Genomic DNA, 16,155 nt, shown 5'->3' on the forward strand with positions numbered 1-16,155 from the left:
TTCCACCTTTGATGCCATAGCTTCAACAATAACATCTCTTCTTTGTAAAAATTATTTGTTATTTATATTTTTGTAACAAATTTTTTGGTATGTATTTCATAACAAATATATTTTTAGGAACCGACAAGCTTTTTAAAGCACAAAAATTGCAAAAATCTCAATTCCATAAAACCTACAGTTTTCCAACAGATATGCAAAAACATACCACGATGCCACAAAATAAAATAAGCTTGGCTGGTAAGCTTTTTAAAGCACAAAAATTATGGAAGTCTCAATTCCACAAAAGTTATAATTTTTTTTGCATGAAGTAAATAAGGTGCATCTAATTTCTAACATATTTATTTTCTAGAGATTTCTCTAGTTTCTTAACCACATTCTAAACCAAACATGTGTGCCAAACATAGCCTTGAACATAAGACTCACTTGTCTTTTCTGCTTCAATATATGCTTGATATTTCATAATCTCTCGGTGTGTGTGTGTGTGTGTGTGTGAGAGAGAGAGAGAGAGAGAGAGATATGGGAAAAAAAGAATATCTTCCACTCTTTGAAACAAGGGCATCAAGAGGAAGGCTTCTGTTCAAAGTATACGTGCTTACAATATTTGTTGCTATTTGCATGATACTGGTGTATAGAGTGAGTTACTTGCCAGTCGAAGGAGTAGTAGAAATATGGAGTTGGATTGGAATGTTCTTCGCAGAGCTATGGTTCAGTTTTTACTGGTTTATCACTCAACTTGTTCGATGGAACCCCATTTATCGTTACACTTTCAAGGACAGGCTCTCCCAGAGGTTTTAATTAAATGTTTCCATTTTCACTGTATGTGCTTTACTATATCCAAGCTAGACACTTTGGTTATAATGACTGTGAACTACTTGACAGGTACGAGAAGGATTTGCCCGGGGTAGACATATTTGTGTGCACTGCAGACCCAGAAATTGAGCCACCAACTATGGTTATCAACACGGTCTTATCTATGATGGCCTACGATTACCCATCAGAGAAGCTAAGTGTCTATCTATCGGACGATGGTGGCTCAGACTTGACCTTTTATGCAATGTTAGAGGCATCAAGATTCTCAAAACATTGGCTACCATTTTGCAAGAAGATGAAGATACAACCAAGATCACCAGAGGCCTACTTTCGGACAGCTCTTGAGCCACTAGATGACCCTAACAAGGCCAAGGAGTGGTTGTTTGTCAAGGTAAAACATCGTAGATTTCAATTCATGGCCTCTTTTTTTAACAGTTTATAGTGTCGTGTTTCATAATGAGAAATCCGTAAATCAACCCTGAACGCTTCAAGTAACAAGTAAAGGTGATTAACACGGCATGGATCGGTAATAAAAAGGAAGATAAGATAGTGAAATGTGCTTACTACTCAGAAACGAGAAAAGATCATTAGCGTTTTGTTGCTATCTTAAAACAGAAAAAAGACGAAGAGAAGGATAAACGAATAAATTTATCTCCGAAATCATTTTGTAACTACACGCAAACATTTCCCTATGTCCCACCTGGTTTGGTCTAGTCTAGTTTAATTAATTCCTTGTCCAAAACAAGACAAGAGATTTGTCCATCTTGTTAATTTTGAGGTCCACTTCCATCTTGAAAGCTGACAATTCTAGCAGATGTGAGGTTGTGCATGGAGCCTGAGGAGATGAAACTATTGGTATCCACCAGAAATTGTGGTGGTGACCCCCTCTTACTGCTGTGTTGGGACAATTATTTCCCATGTCGGAATCAAAAGTCAAGCTTGCGTCTGTAACTCTTCCATCACCTTAAATCAAGTGGACGATGATACATGGGGAGTTGTGTTATCTTCCCACAAAGCTTGGAGGATCAAAACAAATTGATTATACTAGGGTAATTCAATATGTTTTCAAGTTTTCCCTTTTATTATTGTTATTATAAGGTATAGTCAGGAAATACTACTATTGAGATATGGTTAAGATTAAAATTTTGGCGAGCGACCTAATACAAAGATTATAAATAACAAGAAAAATCTTTAACAAAATTATGAATCATTGCGTCATAATCTTACTAATCTAATAAATCATATGTATATTTTGAAATCTTTAATTTCGAGTATTTTGTTTTAATATATCCATTTCTAATACTTTAATTTAGTATGTACTTATTGAATTGTAACCTGATTCAAGTTGAATTTTAAATTAAATTAGATAAAAATTTATATAATCAAACATATTCAAATAAAATAATTAATCTATAACCCGGTTAAAACTTGATTTGATTTAAAAAAAATATCAAAATGATATCATTTTTTTTTTAATCTTGAAATAATATTATTTCGGATTTGCTCGTGTTAATCCATCTAATTCATTATCTGAATTATAAACCGAACCGGATTTAATAACTTTAATCCAAGTTAATGAATTCATTAATCTAGTCTCTCTTTTTTGTTGGAATATATCGTCTAGGTTGATTTGTTTTATTTTATTTTTTAGTTCTTTCAAATTTGATTACAATTGAGCTCTGCTTTCTTAATTACAGAAACTATACATAGACATGAAGTACCAGATTGAAGCAACCACAAAGCTAGGCAAAGTTCCAGTGGAAATTCGCAAAGAACACAAGGGATTTCGCGAGTGGAATTTCACCTCGAGTCGACGAGATCACCAAACATTCATTGAAGTACTTCATCTTCATCATTTCTGGTCCCATAATGAGTACGTCGACGCATGAAATACCTTAGGTTGATATAGTTGACTTGTTTTTGTAGATTCTGATAGATGGAAGAGACCCTCAGGCTATGGACAATGAAGGACAACCTTTGCCAACTTTGGTATATTTGGCTCGTGAAAAGAGACCTCAATATCCTCACAATTTTAAAGCAGGCGCCATGAATGCACTGGTAAACAGTCCATGTATAGTGTTGTATCAAGCCATAACTTAAATAGTATTTGTTTAGTGTCATAAGACAGAAGAGACGGGACAATGAAGACAAAGAATACATGTTCTCTTGCCCTTCCAAAACTGTTCTAAAAATAAATTTATTTTATGCATTTGTCTTCGTATATTTATCTGTAACATTGCAGGCATAAAAACTAACCGTGCTTGACAATATTGCTAACTAGATAAGGGTGTCTTCGAGGATAAGCAACAGTCCGATCATCCTCAACGTTGACTGTGACATGTACTCGAATAATTCATACTCGGTAAGAGATGCACTATGCTTTTTCATGGATGAAGAGAAGGGTCGTGAGATTGGATATATACAGTATCCACAGGCGTTTGAGAACATCACAAAGAACGATATTTACAGCAATTCATTGAATATAGATATGGAGGTATGCATTTGTCAAGCACTCCTGATTTGTTAAATAGTTGAATGACGAAATAGACACTAACAAAGGTTATATGGATTCTGTGCTGCTATCCATAACTGGCTATCTAGGTGGACTTTCCAGGATTAGACGGGAATGGAGGGCCTCTATATATCGGTTCCGGGTGCTTTCACAGGCGAGAGGCTCTTTGTGGGAGGAGGTACAGCAAAGAAAATAAGGTAGACTGGAAGGAAGTGAATGATAGGAAGGTTAAAGAAAGTGCTGGAGTCCTGGAAGAAGTATGCAGAATTCTTGCTAGTTGTACCTACGAAGCGAATACCGAATGGGGAAAGGAGGTATCTCTCTCTCTCAAACACAAGCAAGCACTCACGAAGAACACTCTTGCATACACAAATTAATGGCAATGACTAAAGTTGCAATTTCACAGATGGGTTTGAAATATGGCTGTCCAGTGGAGGATGTAATCACAGGACTCTCTGTACAATGTAAAGGTTGGAGATCTATGTACTTCATTCCTGAAAGAAAGGGTTTCTTGGGACTAGCTCCTACAACACTATTGCAGACATTGGTTCAGCACAAGAGATGGTCTGAAGGTGATTTTCAAATTTTGATAACAAGGCACAACCCCTTCCTGTTTGGACACAAAAGGATACCCCTAAAACTTCAACTTTCATACTGTATCTACTTGCTATGGGCTACCAGCTGGTTCGCTGTGCTGTGCTATCTTGTTGTGCCGCCCCTTTGCCTGCTCAGGGGCATCTCCTTATTTCCGAAGGTATGAACCTTTCAATTCATCAGCTAAAACAATCGATCCTCTTATCTTAGCCAAGATAAATTTCAACAATAAACCAAGCTTTAAGGATACAGCATATTTCAATTACATATCAAGGTGCATCGTCACCCTGCTCCTCATTGTCATCCTTGAATCTTTCACACTATCACCATCATCATCTTTATCTATTATTAACATGTCATGATTTTCTAAATTTTCCACTCAACTACTTGCTGAATCATCTTGCTCTTTCAGTTATCAAGCCCCTGGATCCAATCATTCGCATATGCCATCTTTTCCAACCGTGCATATGGCCTCGTAGAATTTGTTTGGAGTGGTGGCACAATTCAAGGTTGGTGGAATGGTCAAAGAATGTGGGTGTTCAAAAGAACAACTTCCCACTTATTTGGCTTCTTTGACGCTATCAGAAAGTTGTTGGGATTCAGCACCTCTACCTTTGTGATCACCGCAAAGGTGGCTGAAGAGGATGTTTCCGAGAGATATGAGAAAGAAAAAATGGAGTTTGGTGTTTCATCACCAATGTTTAACATTTTAGCAACACTGGCACTGCTCAACATGTTCAGTTTTGTTGGTGGTATAAAGATGCTGATTATGGATGTTGAAAGTAAGGTTCTTGACCTATTGGCATTGCAGATAATTCTGTGTGGGCTCTTAGTTTTGATCAATCTACCAATATACCAAGGACTCTTCTTTCGAAAGGACAGCAGCAGGATGCCATATTCAGTAACATACAAGTCAATTATTGTTTCACTCTTGGCTTGTTCAATAGCCTTGTACTAAAAACAGTGCACCCTTCTTCAAACCCAAGTGTAAACTGCTCGACCATGCATTTGTAGAACTATAATGACATACAAAGTTTCTACACACAAATAAAAGCTTACCAAGTAGTAATTTCATAAAGAAATTTCCATATGGTTGAGAATGCATGTATGGCAGTATTGAAACACATTTGTTTACCACATGTTTAGGTATTGGTTTCAATAAACAAACACCAATGCTATATAGCATTTTAACTGAGACTTAAGACAAACGAACTCATTTATTATCTTTGTAAGATTTTGATACACCTTTCATTATTCAAGTGAAGTTACATTGGAAAAAAAAGTTCTGAATTGCACAACAGTATGATGATGTGAGATGAACAAAACCTGTCATAGTGAAGAAGGTCCAACCCTTGCAACTTGCCTACAAGATGCAAAAGTGTACTTGTAAACCACTGAAAATTCTTAATAATTCAAGCCCTAGGAGGGTGGGATCACCTTTTCCATTCTGGAATCAGTGATGAACCAAAACAATTGGTCAAGGTGTTTCATGGTGCTTTATATTGAAGATACTTGATTAGAATTTGAAATGAGGCAAGAACTAAGACAAAAGGATATCACGAAACTGAATAGAACATTCATTTTCCTTACCAAATGTAGAGGGCTTACATGAGTTCAAGGACCAGGGCAGATGCCCCTCCTCCCCCATTGCAGATGCCACCAACTCCATACTTCCCATTCTTATGTTTTAGTACCTGCAATATAATTGCACACCTTAATTTAGATTCTGAATGTACGAAACAAAAGGTATGTAAAAGGAATCAATTTTAATGCATCTTCAACCCATTCAAGCAATTGGCTTCCTCTCCGAAATGGTTTCAGGCACTGGGCAGGTAAAGAAAGATAAGTAAAAAGAAACTCTAGACAGAAGAAAATTAGAGACTAACTTTGTAGCCTGCAGAAAATCCGAACATACACAAGTGCCGGTTGAGAGAGAGATAGAATACACAACAGTGTCCAGAAAGGCCACAAGAAGGCAAAAAAAAACCCAGAGCAAATATGAATAAGCCACTATATAAGTTACCCCTAGCAGCGTGACTAAGATACGAGCCCCACTGCATCCTAGTGGATGTCCCAAAGATACAGCTCCACCATGAGCATTAACTTTTTGCTGCATTCATAACCATCACAATACTTCAGCAAAAAAGAAAATAAATGATGAATAACTGAATAGAACATCCAAAATAGCCCCCAAATTTTGAACTAGAAGGCACTGACTAATAAGCAATAAAGGTGAAATTAGTTTATAACTCACAGGATTAAGACCAAGCAATTTTTGATTGGCAAGAGCCACAACCTGCAGAGAAGACAGCAACATGGAACTAGCAAATAGCTACTTCAATAAGACAATGGTGGTATGAAGGTGAAGGCATAGCTACTTACAGAAAAGGCTTCATTTATTTCATAGAAATCAATCTGAGAAGCCTCCAAACCAGCGTTTGAAATAGCTTTTGGTATTGCAAGGGCTGGTGCAGTTGTAAATAACTCAGGGGCCTGCCAAGACAATGTTATTCCAGCACTACGTTATTTGAAGTTGTGCTCAGCCAAGCCCAAGAAAACACAAACATTCTTTAAACTACCTGAGCAGCATCAGCATATCCTCTTATCTTTGCAATTACTTGCAACCCGAGCTTTAATGCCTTCTCCCCACTCATTAGCACCAGTGCAGCAGCACCATCACTGTTAATCACAACAGCACCAACCAATAATGAAATGAAAAAAGATGTGCTTTGACACCAAAATGATCATGGGTACATAATTGATTCCATTATGCATGGCTGATGAACTTAAAACATGCGACCATTGATTTTGCTGAGAAGGTAAAAGGCATATAAACCTAAAAAGTAGCTTTGGCTAGCAATGTTTTATTACATAGAAAAGAGTCAGCTAGCACTTGAGTTGATGCTCTATAGTTATAGCAGGCGAAGGATTTCATTCGTGGGTGAGTTCTAGTTTAGGAAGCCAGACGCATTCATAACTTTCTTGGTAAATTCTTCTAATCTTGATGCATCTACAATGATCTAAAACAATTCTCCAAGGACAAGGGCGTGAGAGAGAACCTTATGCTAGAAGCATTGCCAGCAGTAACAGAGCCGCCATTCTCTTTGAAACTCGGTCTAAGCTTCCTAAGTTTTGCAGCATCAAACTAGGAAGAGACATAAAAGGAGAGAAACAGAATAAATTGGCTTTTCATTTAAAACAAAATTTTTAACATGATAACAGGTATCTTCATTTTGGAAATGATTGAAATGGATGGTACAATAGGTAACTATCTATAATATCTGGAAAAACTGAAGTTGATAGGCTTCATGAGCTCAACACAACAAGAGATAAAGCCAAACACTTATGTTTGTGCTTCACATATTGCTATAGCACTGCTGGGATCAAATTTACAAACACATAAAGGCAAATATCTTCATTCTGAAAAGAGAATAGGCTCATCTTACAAAAAACAATTTGACTTGAAAACTCCCATCTAGAATCTATTTTGGTATTCAATTGAGAACAAAAACATGCATAAAATTTAAGCTCGATGTGAAACTCCCATCTAGAATCTATTTTGGTATTCAATTGAGAACAAAAACATGCATAAAATCTAAGCTCGATGTGCAACCACTCTATTTACCTTTACCAATCCATCATCTTTGTCAACAATGGTGGATGGCTTCCCTCTTCCCCCAGAAACTTCAACCTGCATGTAGTACAAATCAATTAATGTTTGGCATATACAGAAAGCAGATTGAGACAGATCATATCAGAATTAAGAATCACACCGGAACTACTTCCCAAGAAAAATGACCACTATTTTGTGCAGCAATCCCACGCTCAAAACTTTGAATAGCATAAGAATCCTGTAATAAAGCATAGATAGAAACAGCCAAAACATTAACAAACTCAAAGAGTGAAACATACATCTACTAAATCATAATAAAAATTCTCGTTTTGAAAACTGTTTGTTTGGATACATGTTACAAGGGAGGAGTTCTGACATCACCAAATAAAAAGGTTCAAATGAGAAAAAAGGGGAATTAAGTGGCATACTTGAAGGGTGAAAAACACAGAAAAATTTAAAGCATACAGAATGCTGTACTACTAGTATACCTGATCATCCCTTGTTATACTATGCCGATCCGCACATATTTCTCCACAAACTCCCATTCCAAAGTCATTATAAACATCCCACAGCCCATCTTTCATCATGCCATCAACAATAGTATCATGTCCTAATCGAGATCCTTTTCTGTTTAGAAAATAGGATAAGAATGAATAACGAGATATTCTAACCATCAGGTAGACATGGACAAATACAAACATTAATAAACAACTGACTGGATTACCAATAGCAACAACCAAGCAGCAAACAGCAAACATAACCAATGCAAAGTATTGGACATGTAGCTTGCTCAACAAAACAAAATTTTTATGTTACAGAGGATTTGGTTTCATATAAAGTATCAAAACAGTAGACTTGATGTTCCAAAAGATGATCTTGGAGTACAAAATAAGCAGACTTGATCCCACCTAACTAAGTTCACCCCCAATCAGAACACAATTGAAAGCACTATAGTAGCTCAATCACCACTAGTAACTTACCATTTTCCTCTTATCAAAATATGAAAACTTACCATTTATAAGAAACCCTCTAAATTCACAAGCACAACCCTTCTTACAAGACCATGAATATTGAAAATCACAAAAGCAGCAAAACAACATGATCAAAAGTCCAACGAGTGACACAAAACCAAACCTTGCATCTGCTAGATACTTAGGAGCATTAGACATGCTTTCCGTCCCACCAGCCACAACAACATCATTGATACCCAATTGTATTGTCTGTGCTGCAAGCATAGTTGCTGAGAACCAAAAAAGGACATGATAAAACAACAAACTCATGGAAACTAACAATCTTCCCAAATTATCAGTTCATCACCAGAAGCTGAAAAAAAATACCAAACCTCTAGCACGTAAAGAATCTTACCTTTCATCCCAGAAGCACAAACTTTATTGATAGTAGTGCAAATGACTGAATTAGGAATACCAGCACCTAAAGCAGCTTGTCTAGCAGGAGCTTGTCCTAAATTAGCACTAAGAACATTGCCAAAGAACACTTCTTGCACAAGCGATGGATCAATGTTTGCCCTTTGAAGAGCACCTAACAAACCATAACAGAAGTAAAATTCACACCAAGTTTGATGGTAGAAATCAGTGTAGAAATCATTGAACATCAAAGAAACGATCCATATAGCACTAAAAGATGAGAAATTTTTACATTGAATAGCAATGGAACCAAGCTTTGTAGCGGAGAAAGAAGAAAGAGAACCAAGAAATCCTCCCATAGGTGTACGAGCAACACCCACAATGCAAACATCTGTTCCCACATGAAAAAAGCACAACAATTCAGCTATCACTAACAACAAAAAGAACTGAACAAAATATACATAAATGAAATTAAAAGAAGAAGAAGATAGGACCTCGTGGCTTTATAGAATCTGAAGAAGCCATAGAAGCAGTTCAAAGAATTCGCTTGAAAGACGAGAGAAATGGATCAGGAGAAAATGATGGGAGGGGTCAGCAGTCTCCTTGAAAGATTTTAGAAAGACAGCGAGAACTATTTGCGTCACTATTTGTTTCGTTTGTTTAATTTAACGTTAGCCATTCTACCTTGGAATGCGTAATACGTCTCTCCCTCCAAAAATAAAAAATAAAATAAAAAAGTAATATTAGGGCAAACTATAGATACCCCTCCATCCATTGGATAAGTGGATTGGCTCATATCGATCGAAACAATGTTAATTCATATTTCTCTGGATCGACTAAATAATAAGTTTGGAAGTGCTACGTTTTGGAGCATAAACATAAAGACTTGAATCTTGTTTTAGGGGAAAAAGTTATCAAATGCACAATCGCCGTGCTATATCAATAGTTATTAAATTGCTGTCAAGGATCTGGAGTCAATTTATGTTAAAAATCATCAAAAAGACACACATGACTAGATCAATGATGCAATACAATGGAAATCCATGATTAGATTCAAAAGGGGACGATGCCAGAGAAACTATACTACAAAATACATTCATCTCTTGTCAAAATTAGACGTCTATGCCCAGTAACAAGTGGTCACTTTATAGCACTAGCTGGTTCCTAGTTTTGAGGTATCAGGTAACTGATAAGCTTGAATCTCTTATATTTGCGTCAAAACAAGCCAATGATAGAGGTATCAGGTAACTGATAAGCTTATATTTGCGTCAAAACAAGCCAATGATTCCTCTCTCCTTGATTGCAAAATGTAGCTCAGAACTAAGGGGTTATAATAAGCAACAGGCACCAAATGACCAAATATCCTCCTTCCAAGGCCTTGTTAGACAACAACATGCCGGAATGTAAGGTTAATCCGAGTAGCCTCTGCTTTTGCACGCTTAGGCACTGAGTGAAGCCAATCCCTTTGCGTGTAACCTTTCATCACCAATAGCGATCCATGCTTCAATATGAATGAATGCTGATCAAAATGGCTGCTCTTCTTTAGTCTCTTGCTCGTAGGTTCATCATCCAATCTTCTTTCTACCCAATTATTCCAAAAACAAAATAATAGAATCAATGTTGGTAATTATAAAAGAACCATGAGAAACTGTATGAAACTACATGTTGTTTTTAACACATGGAGAAGGTGCTGGTAGCAGATGCAAGCATCTATGATGCAAATGGTTGAAGTGATTAAATTCGTCAGTCAATATAACAAAACCATTTGAGCAGACCAACTCGGGAGATGAAAAATCATCCATGTAAAGTCAAGAATGTCAAGCAAACTAAACGCTATGTCATCCTTAGCCACCCTATCAAATAATTTAGCCAACCTAAGATATCTCATAGCCATCCTACTATATTACATTAGCCAACCTATCTCCCAGCCACCCTGACGTATTCTTCCTTTTCCTCGTTTGTCAAAATATTATTGTAGCATAGGAACAAGTTTCTACCATACCAGTAATGCGTCACTTAAACTTCATGTGGCTAACATTTTTCTTCGTCTTTAATTGCATGGTCATGTGTATAAATGTAACCCATGAATCAAGTGCACACAGCAGAGATTTGTTGTTGAGTAAAATCAAATTGAGCTGGTTAAGCTTGTGTTTTGGTTCTATATCTCTTTAGTGGACTCCATTGAGTGGTGAGCTATCCCAAACTCAATTTCTAAGGTGGAGATTTTTCTATATCCTTAGAATTTGTGAGTTTACATCCTTGTTCTTCTTCAATAGAGGGGTGATTTTCTATATCCCTAAGGGTTGAACATTATCCATCCTCCACATTTTCATTCAATCCTCCAACCTAACCTGAAAATTAAAACGCCTTGAACATACCAGCAAAAACAAAGGTGAAAACATGATTAGTAGTACCTTGGGATGATTTCATAGGTCTCTTCTTCAACAAGAATTCACGTTCACATCCAAATGAAACCGAAGCAATTTCAGGAGTAGGTCCATAAAGCTTCTCATCATCAGCATGCCAACCAACATTGTCATTGCCACCTTTATACCTATTCAAGAGCAGGCTGTTAAATTTACTCCCAGGAAGAGCTTCAAGGACCTTCAGGATACAAGCAAAAAACATTAGATGTCATCGAAGTAAACAAGTACCTTAAAATCAACAAACGATTCAAGCATTCTGACCATATCCAAGAGGTCCTTGATTGGAGGGAAATCATCCCAAGAGTAGGCATGTGGCTTATATCCACTGTACACTAATTCTGGCAATCCTGGACTTGCAACATAACATGTATCTCTAGGCTGCAGAGAAGTAAATCCAATCAGAAAGAACAAACAAATTCCAATCACCCCCCCCCCCCACAAACAAATTGCACTCTTTGCACCCGAAATATGATAAATTAGATTACCGAACTCATATAGAACTGATAAATCGACGATCCTAAGGCCACCCACAAGATAGTTTTCATAGATTTCATCTACATAATTTCCAAACTCACAATAACACAAATCGAATCACACCCTACATTACACAACAATGCAATTACTTTTAAACAACTCTTGAATCTTAAAAAGTACTAAGAAATAGATGTAAAACAACTACTGATCTTCTATAACAATGAAACATATACAAGATTTGGACAAAGCAATCAACTTTGATCTTTTCAACAAAACCAACTTAATAAATTCAGTAACTTGACATCACCGTTACATCCAAAACAAAAAATCGAGACTTTATAAAAAAACTAACAAAAAGAGAAAACCCTTTTCACCTGGAGGCATTGCCGACCGAAGACACGAATGGTGGGTCGAATCCAAGGGATATGTTTGTTGAGATAATCAAAGAATTCCCACGATTTCTCAAATCCTATAAACCTTTGAATGTAAATAACTTCACTACCATTTCCAAGATCGATGCTTTGTTTACCCCTTCCACTTTCTTCTTTGACCTCTTCGTTTTCAGGTTTCTTAAACTTGTTGGAGTACATCTTTTGCAACTGAAAAACTACAAGGGTCGGTTTAAGCGCTAACAACACGCATTTTCATTCTTTGTAGCGGTAAGGTTGTCTGGTTGAGAGGACAAATGGATCGGGTCGTTTTGAATGGTAAAAGCTGCTTCTTCTTTTTTACTCTCTTTTTATTGAGAACATTTTATTTTATTTTTAGATGACCCTTTTCCTTCTACTTCTTTTTTTTTATCAGCTAAGAGTTGCCAGTAACATGTGACCACCTACGTCATAATTAAAATTAAATAAAATTTTCCATTCTGCATCTTCATCAGTTACAATGAGTGTTATTAAACTTACAATGAGGTTATTAAACTTGGTTTCGTTGGTGAGTCAGTGGGTAACTAGCTGGTCGGAACAAAATTTAGATTAAATTTTAAATTAAATCAAGTTAAAATCTATTTAATAAGTTATTTTTAATAAAAAAAATTATAACAAAATTATTTTAGAACAACTCAATTTAAACCGCAATTTATAATTAGTTGTAAACAAGATCATGGTCAAAAGACTTTATTTATTTATTTTCCATTTCCAAGGACCACTTGTGGATGAAAGATTCAAGAAAGCAATTCACTCTCACGTGTGTAGTTAGAAACTTGTACCCCAATAATCAGTTTTTGCAGCAACATGCTTCCTAGTTTTAGAAGGACATGCAGGAGTTGTTAATGTTAATGTTAACGTAATATCCCAAAACTTCTCATATCTTGATCAGAAAGTGTCCCAAGCAGTTGAACGAACAAGTGCCTTGCCCCATGTGTAGGTTTGGGGCTATGAGTCAAAAGAAAAGGTGTTGCTTGGTATAGGGATTTCAACTATACATGGTTTATGTCTGAAATGTGGCAGATGTCTCCCCAAGATCCAGATCACAAATAATCAAATGGGAAATGCAATCACCTCAAGGTTAAAGAACTAAAGAAAAATCCATGCAAGTCACAAACGGAAGCCTTTCTGAACTGCATTCATCACACTTGAAAAACTATTTCAAAACACACGAATCAAACAACCAGTTTGCCTGGCAAGACATTCAGTACTTGCTCTCAGGTTATGCTACATTGAAAATCTATTTGATACATCGATCTAAAGGGGTTATATCAAGGAAAGAGTCTACTACAGATGCATTTCCCTTATCCCCTGACGTCGTCAAAACCCTACTCCTATGACAATCTATCTTAGATTTGCACTACTTTGAAGAAGCAACAGGAGGATCAATTAACTTGATCTTTAGTTCTATCTCCCCGGACTCAACTGCACAGAGCCTCAACCAAACACTCTGCACCACTTCACCATTTATGCAACTAATTGAGCTTTCACGAGCAAGACAATTGTCAGTATCCGGAACAACCTTCCTTAAAATTGTCTCGCCTGAAGAAACCTTTGCAAACTGCTTCAATCTAGCTGCAGAAGCAATTGGTTGTAGGTTGAGGTGAGCATGTCCCATCTTGTCATCTGCCTTGAAACGGTCTTTATCAAATACTTCCTGCAATGAGTTAAAGTAACTAATCACATGCTATTGAAATCTCAAGTTTTATTCACAACATTACCAATTAGCATCTCATGCTACTTCACCAGTTATAAATCAGCAATTAATCCCCAGAGAAAATGCAGCTCTCAGATTGACACTATCTCAGTTTTACTGCTGCTAAAAGTTCAATCTATTGGTTAGGAATGAAAAGAAGAAAACTCATCGATTATTGTTGGCCTTACTCCATGTTTTTTATTTTTTCTCAATGGCATGACTAAGTGAGAATCTAGGAAGCCTGTTTAGAATGACTTCTGCTTGTTGCAGCTTGAACTTGATATTTAGGGATCATTATTCTTTGGCCACATGGAACCATATCAAAGATTAACCAGGAAGAAACGATCAAATTGAATTGCTTCAAAGGGGACCTATTTGATTGAGCTACGTTTTTGCAAATTGAACATAACAACGGTATTAGCAGCATAAACATATAAGAATTCAAGAAACTCACCAAACTTAGAACTCCGACAGGTTCTCTGAGTGAGAAACTTAGCTCTTCATTCCAAACTGGATTAAGACAACTATTAATAACCTTAGTCTTTGCTGTCTGATGCAGGAAGGAAATAGTCAATAAGGTAGTTTAACGAAGTCGACAAATTGATAAAACAAAAAACAAAAACTCAAGAGGAGAAAACAGTCCAGTCAAGAAAAAACGGGCTGATCCAACTTCAACCAAAGACCAGAGAGGAGAAACAAAATGGGAAAAGTACAAAAAGGGACCAGATCAACAACAATGTAATGACTGGGGATCCTATGACCATATCCATCTACTTGGTAAGACAATAAATTAAGTTGCCCAGAGGGCAAAGCCATACACTTTCTTTATTTGAGATTTCAGAAGTTTATCACATCAGCAAAATAGTGTCCCACAAAGCAACCAATACCAGTACATTTATGATCATCAAACATAGAACAACCACTTACTACAAAGAAAAAAGAATCGTAGAGCTTAGAATCACCTGATTGCCCAGCTTGAGTACTACATAAGGATCGCTAGTCTTGAAATCCCTGATAACCAATCTTCTCCCTAGTACAACTGTAACTTTTAGCAATCCTAACTGCTCCCCCATTGCTAAGTTGTGAAAAATACAACAACTTCAAAAGGACCCAACCACTGCAAAGCACAAAACAAATGGAATCCAAATTAATTCAATGACAAGACAATCTCTAAAAGTTCAAATTTAAAAATGAAGGATCAAACAAACTATGCATTTAAATAAGTAAAAAGGAGAAAAATAACCCATGAAACCACTAAATTAGAAAAGACCGGAACTTTTTCACAGGAACAAAACCCATTTTCTGAAAAATTTCAATTTTTTTTAACCTGGGTTGATTTGCATAAAGAAAGCATTTTTCAAGCTTAACTGACTCAGAGAAAGAAACCCGGATAAAAACAGCAGCAGTGAGACAGTTTCCAATGAAGAAAATCCAAAAGGAAAAAGAAAATTGCATGAAAAATACATTCGGAGGAAAAGAGAGAGAAAGGACCTCTGACCTCTACTGAAGGAGGAGAAATAAAAGCAGAAACAGCTTAGTCTAAGATCTCAGAGAAGGAGAAACACAAAAGGTGAAGAAGATGTAAAAGCAGCAGCATTTGGTGTGGTTTGGTGGGTTATTAAATTGGTTTTAACAGATTACCAAACCTTACAAAGAGACCACTTAAAAAGGTTAAAAGGACTGAAAATTTAATGCAAAACAGCTAAGAAATACCATACAGAGATAATAATAATCCTATTTCCCTTCCCTGCAACAAACTACTGAATGTAAAGTGTTGAAGCTCTATTTATAGAAACTGCGGTAGATAAATGAAGAGCAAAACAGAACGTGTGTCTCCACGTAGCATCCTTGAAAACACAAGTAGATTAGTCAAAACTGTTTTCCAGGTCAAAAACTCGTTTTTTTAATTACTTCAATACTTGCGAGTGATTGTTAGTGGGTGTTGGGTTCTGTTGTAGTTTTTACCATTGCATTTTAAAAACAAACTATAAATTATAGTGATTTGATTATCAAATCTTTTTTAAAAAAAAATAGTTGAACTTGGATAAAATATATTAATTAATTAAACAGATTATAGGATGTAAATCATACCAGACCGCGTAAAAGAAACAAATGCAGCTAGTCGACCTGCTGCTATAACTAGAGGTAGACAAGGAGATTATCGGGTGGTTAAATAATAAGATTTACTGCCCACCTGGATCCCAGATGAGGAGTTTGGCACTTTGGAATTGGATTCGT

The 16,155-nt window shown here is 36.4% G+C and overlaps 4 protein-coding genes across 7 annotated transcripts; 1 reads left to right on the forward strand and 3 right to left on the reverse strand.

The window, feature by feature from the left end:
• Positions 1 to 442: 442 nt before the first annotated feature.
• Positions 443 to 5,006, forward strand: LOC105109354 (cellulose synthase-like protein E6). Its single transcript, XM_011004047.1, has 8 exons — positions 443 to 788; positions 880 to 1,201; positions 2,508 to 2,648; positions 2,737 to 2,868; positions 3,092 to 3,304; positions 3,412 to 3,636; positions 3,729 to 4,076; positions 4,329 to 5,006. Exons 1-8 carry the CDS (start codon positions 517 to 519, stop codon positions 4,872 to 4,874), a joined length of 2,199 nt encoding a protein of 732 aa, XP_011002349.1. The 5' UTR covers positions 443 to 516; the 3' UTR covers positions 4,875 to 5,006.
• A 108-nt stretch (positions 5,007 to 5,114) lies between these two features.
• Positions 5,115 to 9,578, reverse strand: LOC105109356 (acetyl-CoA acetyltransferase, cytosolic 1-like). Of its 2 annotated transcripts, none has more exons than XM_011004049.1 (14): positions 9,388 to 9,578; positions 9,186 to 9,284; positions 8,895 to 9,068; positions 8,664 to 8,769; positions 8,018 to 8,156; positions 7,690 to 7,767; positions 7,542 to 7,607; positions 6,976 to 7,061; positions 6,496 to 6,595; positions 6,299 to 6,409; positions 6,171 to 6,212; positions 5,940 to 6,026; positions 5,525 to 5,610; positions 5,115 to 5,279 (listed from the first exon to the last, which is right to left on the reverse strand). In XM_011004049.1, exons 1-14 carry the CDS (start codon positions 9,416 to 9,418, stop codon positions 5,246 to 5,248), a joined length of 1,239 nt encoding a protein of 412 aa, XP_011002351.1. In that variant the 5' UTR covers positions 9,419 to 9,578; the 3' UTR covers positions 5,115 to 5,245. The 2 variants fall into 2 exon arrangements, with proteins under 2 accessions (XP_011002351.1, XP_011002352.1); XM_011004050.1 differs by having other exon boundaries at positions 5,507 to 5,610; positions 9,388 to 9,577.
• A 578-nt stretch (positions 9,579 to 10,156) lies between these two features.
• ALKBH2 (oxidoreductase, 2OG-Fe(II) oxygenase family protein) lies at positions 10,157 to 12,551 on the reverse strand. Its single transcript, XM_011004051.1, has 4 exons — positions 12,168 to 12,551; positions 11,581 to 11,697; positions 11,308 to 11,497; positions 10,157 to 10,474 (listed from the first exon to the last, which is right to left on the reverse strand). Exons 1-4 carry the CDS (start codon positions 12,381 to 12,383, stop codon positions 10,275 to 10,277), a joined length of 723 nt encoding a protein of 240 aa, XP_011002353.1. The 5' UTR covers positions 12,384 to 12,551; the 3' UTR covers positions 10,157 to 10,274.
• Positions 12,552 to 13,321: 770 nt separating this feature from the next.
• Positions 13,322 to 15,746, reverse strand: LOC105109360 (Calcium-dependent lipid-binding (CaLB domain) family protein). Of its 3 annotated transcripts, none has more exons than XM_011004055.1 (4): positions 15,636 to 15,746; positions 14,880 to 15,034; positions 14,372 to 14,467; positions 13,322 to 13,878 (listed from the first exon to the last, which is right to left on the reverse strand). In XM_011004055.1, exons 2-4 carry the CDS (start codon positions 14,988 to 14,990, stop codon positions 13,582 to 13,584), a joined length of 504 nt encoding a protein of 167 aa, XP_011002357.1. In that variant the 5' UTR covers positions 14,991 to 15,034; positions 15,636 to 15,746; the 3' UTR covers positions 13,322 to 13,581. The 3 variants fall into 3 exon arrangements, with proteins under 3 accessions (XP_011002357.1, XP_011002354.1, XP_011002355.1); XM_011004052.1 differs by having other exon boundaries at positions 15,416 to 15,745; XM_011004053.1 differs by having other exon boundaries at positions 15,409 to 15,745.
• Between the last annotated feature and the right edge of the window lie 409 nt (positions 15,747 to 16,155).

The sequence above is a fragment of the Populus euphratica genome, unplaced genomic scaffold (assembly GCF_000495115.2).
Source record: "Populus euphratica unplaced genomic scaffold, PopEup_1.0 scaffold215.1, whole genome shotgun sequence".
Taxonomy (NCBI): Eukaryota; Viridiplantae; Streptophyta; class Magnoliopsida; order Malpighiales; family Salicaceae; genus Populus; species Populus euphratica.